General features: G+C 33.8%; 1 protein-coding gene across 1 annotated transcript; it reads right to left on the bottom strand.

The window, feature by feature from the left end:
• Positions 1 to 5,223: 5,223 nt before the first annotated feature.
• LOC127121517 (7-deoxyloganetin glucosyltransferase) lies at positions 5,224 to 7,213 on the bottom strand. Its single transcript, XM_051052001.1, has 2 exons — positions 6,525 to 7,213; positions 5,224 to 6,398 (listed from the first exon to the last, which is right to left on the bottom strand). Exons 1-2 carry the CDS (start codon positions 7,042 to 7,044, stop codon positions 5,461 to 5,463), a joined length of 1,458 nt encoding a protein of 485 aa, XP_050907958.1. The 5' UTR covers positions 7,045 to 7,213; the 3' UTR covers positions 5,224 to 5,460.
• Between the last annotated feature and the right edge of the window lie 3,765 nt (positions 7,214 to 10,978).

The following is a 10,978-nucleotide window of genomic DNA, read 5'->3' as shown; positions in this document are numbered from 1 at the left end:
CCTTGACCAAGGACCAAACAAATAGTCAAACATCACAAGACCACAATAATGGCTCAACATAATTTTTATACATTGAATCAATTAAAAATCAAATTAAATATGCATAAAATACAATTTAATTTGGTCAAAACCTAAAATCTCTTCAAAACACCAAATAAATGGCCAAGAGATTTATCCTAGGTCAAACAAGGTCAAAGGACCTTATAACTTTTTTTCATGATTTTTGAAAAGTCAAAAGTAAAACAATTAAAAATATGCACAAAAACATTTAAATCATGAAAAAATCAAAATTAATCCAAAAAGTAATTTTAATTCATAATATGAAATATAAACATATTTAAAGATTTTTGGTGAAAGTCCCATATTTTTTGGATTAAAAATGAAATTTTTATGAATAAAATAAAATAAGTGGATTAAATGGAAATTTAGAAAATACAAAAAAAAACAACGGCCATTAGATCTCCCTCATTAATTGAGGTGGTAGATCTGATGGGCAAGTGCGCACGTTCCACCAAAGACCTGAGTCAATGCGTCACACCAATGGTAATCAGAACCAAGGGCCAAGATTAAAACATTTCAACATGATCAGACGGCCAGGAGGTGTGCCAATACACCACCGGTGCTAGGGTTTCGGTCATCTTCTCTGGTGACCTCCACCGGACTGGTCCAACTTCATTTAAATGGAAAATGAAAAACAAGGACACTATTTCAAAGAGAAAATGCTCAGGACCACGAATCTGGCCTCAATTTTCTCCAATTCCAAGTATATAAAAAGATACATGGATTTGAATTTTGAGGATCATGAACTGAGTTGCTTCGATTTGACCTCAAAGCAACTCAATCTTTTTGCCTACATTGGTAGACTTCAGTCAACCAAAAATCACAAAGAATAGTGAAGAATTGAGAGAGAATCAAAGAGATGAAAATTCTAGAAAATTCCCTTCGAGTGAGCTTCAAACATGCTTGATCTTGCTTCCAATTGACCTTGGCTTGACTTCAGAAGCTTGTAGAAGATGAATTGGATCAAGGAAAAACTTGGACTCTTGAAGTTTCAATCTCAAAACATAATGAGATTTGAAGCTAGATTTTCAAATGAAAACCTTCAGGATTATCCTTTAATGGTGAGGGTTTGGATTGCAGGTTCAAAGCTCGGGCATGAGGTTCTTAATTCTGAGCCAAGATGGTTGTATTTATAGGCATTGCATTTGATTTTCACACACTTCTAAATTTTTCCAAAATTAGTAATCTTCTTGCATGCTTGCATGGGTGTGTGATAGGCCCATCAAATGATGCTATCAGGTCCAAAATCACCAATGTGCAATGCAGAAATCATGTCATGTACTCATGCAATGGAGATTGAAAAGTGAATGTGAAATCCATCCAAATGATCCTTTGAAAAGAACCCATGCGCAAGTCCTTCGTTTTTGGCCAAATAAGATGATCTTAGACTTTTTGGAAAGGTGAGATCAAGGGGAAGAACTTTCATGTTGAACACGTTTCTATTTGAAGCTTGTATCATGATGAATTTTAAGGTGGAAGTTTGGAAAATCAAACATATTTGAAAATTTTCTAAGTACCAAGTCAAATGTTCACTTCTTCCACCTTGAATAACTTTTTCTATGGGATTCAAATGGAAAAAGTTATTTCATAAACGTTGTATCTGTTTCAAACCTTTTCAATTTGGTCACAAATTTGACCTCATTTGGATTAGGCATGAAGGAGTTATGCATTTTAGAAGTTGAGGAAAATCACTTGTTTAATGGTAATGACCCAAAATGACCTATAATCTTTCCTCTTGGAACATGCATTTGCAAGTTGAATTTTAACTTCTTCCAAGAACCAAAGTTGGAGAGGACATCTTGAATTGGATAATGGAACTTTAATTGCTTTTATCTCATAAAAATTGAACAAGTTATGGTCCTTGGAAGTTGACCTCTTAACTAGGGTTCAAACAAAATGACATATAATCTTTCACCATAAAAAATGACTTTCCAAGCAAAACTAGATCTTGACCTTAACATAAAAGTTTTTTGGAATGTCATAAAGAGTAATATTTCTCTTGGACTAATTTTCATATGATAAAAATTGTAGGAGATAGGGTCTAGGAAACCCTAGTTTTGACCAGTTGACTTTCTCTGGCAACCACCATGAACCATCTTGCAAACTTCACATTCTCTTGATATTTGTGACTCATGGAGGATAATATATGTGTAAGATGATCTAATATAAATTATCCCTTGAAATATTTGATCAAATGGTGAAGAAACTTGTTGAGGAAGTCACACAAGATACCTAGATGAATTAGGGCTTCCAAGGCAAACAAGCTTCAAACTCTTGATGAATTCTTGATCAAAATGATATGTGAAGATCATGGGGTCCCATATATGATGTCTAGAACCAATTTGCACCATATATTGATTATTCTTTTTGCATTGAGGGTCTCAAACCCTATATATGAGCTTTGATGGAGCATAGGTGAACACACACACTACCTACAAAAGAAATAAACTATACATTGACATATTTTTGGAATTTTGGTTACTAAATAATGAAAAATAAAGTATGATACAATCAAATGTGCTTGGTGATCTCACCCAATGCAAACCCAGTGAATAAGGGGTAAGGAGGATGTCAAGGTGTGATCCCAAAGCCAATGCATATAATGAGATGGCATGAGGGATCTTAGGGTCAAAATTGGGATCTTACAGTTTCCAAGAAATACAAATCCACATTCTTGGTCACATAGTTCCTCAAATAAGTCTTTGTTTGGGGTCATGTACCAAGTTCGACCTGAATCCATAATCCACTATTTACTTGAGTCGCCGCTTGAAACCAGAAGAACATCAGATGAGTCGAAATCATCTTGAACAATGGTTGCATTGTCATTATCCTTACCTTCATGATCTTCCAGGCGCTCATGGCACACTTTTCTTATATAACCCTTCTTCTTATAGTGATAAAATAGAATACTAAATGCATCACCACTATAAGACTTCTGCTGACTTTTACCCTTCTTCTTGTCGAACTGCCCATCTCTCTCTATGAAATTTTCCTTAATTGACAGACCTTCACCATTCGAATATGGCATGTGCTCCTTGCGTTTGTTCAAATCCTTAGAGTAAAGGCTGATTGAACTTCTTCAAAGGTCAGAGAATCTCTTCCATACAAGAGAGTTTCTTTGAGGTGTGCATGTGTTATGGGCAAAGCTCACAACAATAACAAAGCTTGATCTTCATCCTCGATTTTTACATCGATATTTTCAAGATCAAGAATCAGCTTGTTGAACATATCCAATTGCTCATCCAGAACTTTATCTTCACTCATCTTGAATGAATGCAGAGATTGCTTTAGGTAGAGGCGATTGACCAATGATTTGGTCATGTACAAACTTTTGAGTTTCTCCCAAAGACCCGACGTTGTCGTCTCCTTCAAAACCTGTCGAAGGACCATATCACCAACGCTCAATAAGATTGCGTTGTGGGCTTTCTCTACCATAATCATTTTTTCTTTATCCTTTAACGTAGCGTCCATGGATGTGTCTCCCTTCAACGCTTCTAAACAACCCTGATGAACTAGTAAGGCTTTCATCTTCAAGCGCCACAGACTGAAATTGTTCACTCCGGTAACTTTTCAATCTCATAATTTGTTGACAGCATCTTCTCCACGCTCACCGCACCAATTTGTTGTGAAAACGATGTTGGAATTACAAAGTATAATTTGTTTCTTGATCGGTAAGAAATCCACAAGGGTAGAAAATAAGAAAACAATAAGAACACAATGAAATTGGTTAAAACTGTTATTCTTTACTTTCTCTTTGAAACAAGATTACAAGTGTTATAAAATAGCAAATAACCTATCTCACCCTAATTAGGAATTACAAAGTATAATTTGTTATGATATTTATAAGAAAACTAATACACTAAAATAATGGGTTTTAAGATACATGTCCATTGCAAAAGTTAACTTAGAGAATAAACTAACTTAAACAATTGGGCATAACAATTAGGCTCAATTCGACATGTTAACAATCCTATCATACTTCGACTACAACATGTGAACAGACTTCGACAACATGCTAAGGTCTTCTCGAATTTTCGAACAAAGAATTTATTGTGTGTGTGCGTGCGTGCGTGAGTGCGTGCGTGCGTGCGTGCGTGTTTGTGTGTGCGCGCGCGAGCGTGCGTGCGTGCGTGGAATTTATAGGTCATGCAATCATAAGCTCCGAGTGACGGAGCCATTTGATCGATATTCGATGATGACTTGTTCTTTAAGCTAATAAGGTCCTTACTTATCTTACTTTTTTTGTTCAAGTTAGTTGCTTGAATTCACCCTTTAAAAGTGAACAGTTGAGATGTCGTGGGTTCGAACCCGCACTGGTCTATATGTTGTTGTCCCTGCAGAGCTCCAGAGCTATGAACTGGATTGTTTTAATGATATACTCTATTAAATATATAGATAAAATTGGAGTTGTTCAATCTTGATCGAACGGCTCTCGGCTGCTAAATGCATAGATGTGTAGAAATTTTGATTACAGATTATCTAAGTTCTCATAGAGGATGAATGAGATCATCAATAAACAAATTAAGATAGTATTTCTTTTCTCTAGTATTAAGAATTCTCTTTTTGGTTTGATATATATGGGGCCATGATTGAGAACCGAGGGAAGAAGGGCCCATATAGGCAGAGTAAAAGAGTAACATGTTCTTTAAAGTAACTGATATTATGCTCTTATGACCGATATATTTAGATTTTAAATTTTTAATCATTCCATTTGCATCCTGTAAGGTTGTTCTTTGATGATATAGAAAATCAAAAATATAATTGCCTACTCAACATAAGTGAATTTTTTTTTAATGTTAAAGGAAAAAACCTTTAAACTCAAATGCTTTCAAATCAATCTCTGCATCAAGAAGCTGACAATGTAGAGAAAATAATTTTTACAAGAGATCTAAAGAAGCATGTGAATATAGTAGATGTGGAGTCAATTAAACATTACTGGAGGGGAAAATAGAGGTATGTGATCTTTAGTTAGAATGAACTTGATGAAGTTGAATGCATCATCATATTGATCCCGACTAAAATGTGATGTTCACACTTAAAAAACATAGATTGAAATTAAATACAAGTTAATTGTTTTTAACAAAAGTATACTTATTGTATGGTATTAGAGAATGTCAGGTAAAGGAATTTTTGGCAAAAAGGATTATTCACATGATATTGGAATTCAAGATACTGTGAAAAAATCCTTAAATTATTCTAAGTTGTAAGATTCAACTTATAATGTTTCCCATTAATTATACAATATGCATATATTAAAACCATTTAAATGTAGCAAGAACCACTATTTTAAAATAGGTTCTCTTGCTGAAGATGAGTTCACTTCCATCACCATGAACTCATTATTTCTCAGCATCCATACATATACACTGCAATAGGATAACATCTAGAAATTAAAAGTCACTAAGTATGATTTTGTTTTAGCATAACCTCCTTAATCACTTTTTCCAAGTTCATGTGTGAAAACCCCCCGGGTCTTGTATCCTCCTCTACCTTCTTCTTCAATTCAATTGTCTTTTGCCTCATCTTCTTTCCTTTCTCTCCCACCATCAATTCATTGACCAACTTCTCCACCTCCTCTCTCTTAACATTAGTATCGATTTCAATTCCAATCTCCCATGTATTGCAGATATATCTACAGTTAGCTGACTGATCAGTAAAAAATGGCCAACACAACATTGGAACTCCTGCGCATATGCTTTCGGTGGTTGAGTTCCATCCACAATGAGTTAGGAATCCACCAATTGAAGGGTGGCTTAACACTTGCTCCTGCGGACACCAGCCTGCGATTACGCCTCTATCTGATATGTCATTCATAAACTCAAATGACAAAACCACTGAGCCACCGATGACAAGGTCAGGCCTAATGATCCACAAAAACGATTGCTTGCTATTGGCTAAACCCCAAGCAAACTCTAACAATTTTTCCGGAGTCATAACTGTCATGCTCCCAAAATTCACATAAACAACCGATCCCGGTTCCTTGGATTCAAGCCAATCAAGACACTTAATATCTTCTTTCCAAAGATTAGTACTTAAAGATGCCAAGTGGTTTTCTGGACTTTGATATAAAAGCGAAGATAAAGGACCAATGGCGTAAACGCAAGGGAACATAGTCGAGAGAACATTCAGTACATCACTTTCAAGTTCATTGGAAGTATTAAAAATTATTGCAGAGGCTCGGTGAGCCCTTTCTACCGCTTCGTTGATGAATTCTACCAATGAATCATTTGGATCTGTAATTCTTATAAAGTCTGGCAGATCTTTCAATCGAAAGTCCTGCAGACCTGGAATACAATCTACTTTATTGTCCAAATATCCGTTTGTCAAATAACTCTCATCTGCATATCAAGTTTATAAAAGGTGTTAGCTTGAAATTGAATCTCCATAATCCTAATATATCAGATATGAACACTTTAACTACACTACACATATGAAAAAAGAAAGAATATTAATTAATTTGTTACCTTTTAGTGGTATGAGACCTTTCTCAAATAATGTTGGTAAATGCAAACCAGACAAGAATGTACATGCACTGGCTGGACTAAAGAAAACAACAGGGAGTGAAAGTTCTTCAGCAGCTTGTACAGTAAAAGACATGCTATTATCAGAAACTATGCAAGTAACTGGAGGGACAAGACCAGAAGTTGCAGAGTCATCAAGTCTAGCAAGAAGTTCGCGGAACGGTTTGATGAAGTTCTTTCTAATTGATTTACAAAGTAAGAATATGTCTTGGCTAACATCACCCTCAGCATTTCCATCTGTTGGAGTTAAACCATCTGGAATAGTCTCAAAGCTAAAACCGGTGAAACCATCAAAGGCGTTGGAACCTCTTGATTTGATCAAGCGTTTGTGATTGTATTCGGTGTTTACAAAGGTTATGTGAAAGCCTCTAAGGTGAAGAAGCTTTGCTAGTTTCAACATTGGATTGATATGGCCTTGAGCTGGATATGGAATCAACACAGCATGTGGTTTCTTATCACCCATTTCTGAGTTTGTGTTTGAATGTAGAGCAAAGGGGTTTGCCCAGTGGTTTAATATGATTAAAGTCAATTTAGGACGTATGATTTGGAGTTAGGTGATAATCTAATTTCTATGTCTCTAACAAATAATATTTGATACTATTAAAACTTTGGACTTATTGTAAATTCAGTTAATTCAGTTTGCGTTGAGAATATACTAGTATTTCATATATATATATATATATATATATCCAATTGTTTTAGACCATTTGTTTTAAATTTTATTTGTGTGTCTAATGTGTATAAATATCATCTTTGGTTATAATTGAAATACACAACAATCCATTAACCCCTTTTCCACAATCACTCTTTTTTTCCCCTCAATTTATCGTTTGACAAGTAACTTGTTATACAACAAATTATATTCATCGACATATCAGATAAATTTAAGTTATTTTTTTAACTTTTTAAAACTATAATTAAGAAAATAAAATAAATAATTGAAGTGTAATTGATTTTTACTCTCACCTGTGATGAAAAATGAAAGAATAGTAAAATTATTATTATTATAAACATTTCTTATTATTTAAAAATCTAATAAAAATATGAAACTAACAAAAATAATAATTTATTATTAGAGATTATCTTAACTCATTCTTATATAATCGATTTGTAGAGTAAGTGGTATATATATATATATATATATATATATATATATATATATATATATATATATATATATATATATATATATATATATATATATATATATATATATATATATATATATATATATATATATATATATATATATATATATAATTTGATACCATATTAAAATTTGATTTAATTTATTCTTATAAAATTAATTTTAAGATAATTCTATATGTTCTTTTAAAATCTTAAAATCTTACCAAAATCTATATCTAATAATTACTTGCATTGAATTGCAAACACTCAATTCAAGATTTTATCAAACATTATCATCGTATAATTGTGGACCACTTCCATAAGTTTCACTTTTCTAGTTGAACTAGAAGACATTTTTACTCTATTTCAAATAAGGTATTTCCCACATCAAAGATTCTAGTCAGAAAAAAAAAACAAGAAGTCTACAAAATTATCGGTCCCTTTCAAAAAAGACTCAAGATTATGTCCAAAACCTCATTGAGAAAATCAAAGTTCACATTTATTGTGCACCTCTAGGGATAGATGTGTTGTCCCTATCATCATTAATTATAAAGCCAAATGTGTTGTCCCTATCATCATCAATTATAAAGCCAAATCTAAAAACTACTAACTAACAAAATAATTAATGTGATACTAAATTATTATATTATTTGTCCCTATCATCATCAATTAAAAACTACTAACAACAAAATAATTAATGTGATACTAAATTATTATATTTTACTTGGTTCACTAAGATATGAAATTTGTACCATTATAAATCTAGTATAAATTAGAAATCTTTAATTTAAATTAGGATAATGTTAACTTGTGTTTCAAGGGTATAAATTAAGAGATAAATATAATAAAAAAATATTAGAAATTGTGTCTTAAATTTAATACAATTTTATAATTAATGCTTTTATTATTTTTTTTAATAATTTTTTTTATTTATGGATTTTTTAACATGTGCCCTTATGGCACAAGTTAATATTACCCTTTAAACTATTACGAACAGCTAAGTGATTTTTATGTAGTACGAACAATTAAATGAATTGGTTTCTAATTAGTTTAGGACAATTAAATGAATTGGTTTCTAATTAGTCTAGTTCGCATATGATGGTAATGACTTGGTGGAGAAAGGGGGGAAATGTACTTAAAAAAAGGAAAAATTGAGATTTGACCTCGAGATCTCATGTTTTTATATCATTTCACTCACTCTTCTATCAAATAAGATATCTTATTTATTCAAAATAGAATGTCATTAAAACCAAATATGATAGTAAAATATCCTGATAAAATTAGGGTATGACATAGAGTTATGGATCCTTCATGAATTAACGTCATGCGACATATTAACTATCTTATAACGAGATCTATGAAAAAATCTACTCTAGGGGAAATCTTCATGCTAGGCACACAAGAGTGGTCCTTGGAGACTAACAATATAACATTTCCAATTCTAAACTATGTGTTCTCTCTTCTTTGTTCAAAGCTCGGGTATAGAGCTTTACTTATGATATCAACTCAGGATTCAAGATAAGCACTATAATGAGCATATAAAAGAGAAAGTGTAAAGAGAATAAACAAACAAGCATGAACGAAACAATTAAGCAAAGCCAAAATTCATCGCAAGGTTAACTAAGTTAGACTTGACTCTCTCTTGCTTGGAGCACGAGTCTCCAGCAGAGTCGTCAATTGTAGCATATAAACGTGAGTCACTCTAGGTCCAATGCGCTGGATCCACAAGGAGAGACAAGGAGAGGATAAGGGAGTCAACTTAGTTGACTCAACCTTCTCCATGTGATCAGCTTACCAAGTCAGCTTTCATGATAAAAGGGTAATTAGTAGAGGTACAAAATAAGTCTCATAGGGACACACACGTTGAATTAATTAGCCAATGGTTAGATCAACGCTTGACATGGGGCCAGGGAATGACCACCAACGCTGCCACATGCCGCCAGCCAGGGGGACAGATGAAAATGACAAGGTTGAGGCAGTCTCAAGTGGGACTCAACCTCCCTAGTTCAACCTTTAACTACTCTCTCTCTCTCTCTCTAGATTTCAATCTCTCTCTCCACATTCAAACAAAACCAACAACAATATGAACAACACCCTAGAAAAAAGATCAAACAAGGTGGAGAGGGAAGAACACCAAGGTGAAACCCAAGAACATCACGGCGGTGCCGCCGTGCCCCAACCCAAAAACCGTTCAAACTTCTTACCATACCTAAACCAAACCCTCTGAGTACGAATCTGGCCACAAAAATTGCAACAAACTACTAAAAAACCATAAATCATACATCACAGTTCAAAACCCTAAAAAACCTAAAGCCAAATTAAATCACACACAAACAAGTTTTCATGCAATAGTCAATGGGTTTTTACTCCGCAAAGCAAGGCGAACACCATGGTAACAAGTAAATGCACAAAGGAGAAGGTTGAGTACCAAATTAAATCTAGTCTGGCGTCACTTCTGGTGAGATTCAGATAAGTTTTCTTTCTCTACTTTCTTGGCTCTTTAATTCTCTCTTTCTTCTCTTTCTTCTTTCTTTTGTGGAACACTGATTCTATTGTGCTAGGACTTAGGGGTTAAGCTCTTCTATATCTGAATTTCAATGTGAAATTCAGAGTAGAATTAGCAGAGAAATCGAGCTTTGAGTGTGGGTAGTAGGATTATAGGTTTAGAATGAATCAGATTCAACAGAAAATATTTCCCTAAAACTCAGGTTAATTAGTTCATATATGAACTAATCTATAAGCGAATCAGGCTTAATTGAAATCTCTATAGAGCTTTAGCAAGAGAAAATGGTGTGTTCATGTATTTTAAATGAATGAGAGGCACTACTTTTATAGGAATAAGAGTGAGGTATTGTCATACCCCAAAATTCATCCTACCATTCACAATGATCATCTAGGTCACTAGCCTTAATCATTTGCATATCCTGATATGCATTCATCTCATCTACATATCCATAGTAGCATAGTACATTCCACTTGCATTGGAAAGCTCAAAATCATGGATTCAAGGGCCTCGATCACACAAGACATGGAAGGAAGTTGAGTCTCTAGGCTAGGGTTCATGTGATAGCCATGGTTGTATTGGAACTTTCCATCTTGAAGGTATTCATCATGGGGCATAACGGAAACCCTAGTTCAGGGAGGTTGGATTGCAAGTATCATCATGATCATTCAAATTCCTATAACCCTAGTTGTTGGTTGTATCATCATCTTGTGGTGTGTACATTCAAGATGGAGGTTTCATCTGATTCATCTGACCCATTATGGAT

Source organism: Lathyrus oleraceus, chromosome 1 (genome assembly GCF_024323335.1).
Source record: "Lathyrus oleraceus cultivar Zhongwan6 chromosome 1, CAAS_Psat_ZW6_1.0, whole genome shotgun sequence".
Lineage (NCBI taxonomy): Eukaryota > Viridiplantae > Streptophyta > Magnoliopsida > Fabales > Fabaceae > Lathyrus > Lathyrus oleraceus.
This window is presented reverse-complemented; position numbering and strand designations above follow the sequence as displayed.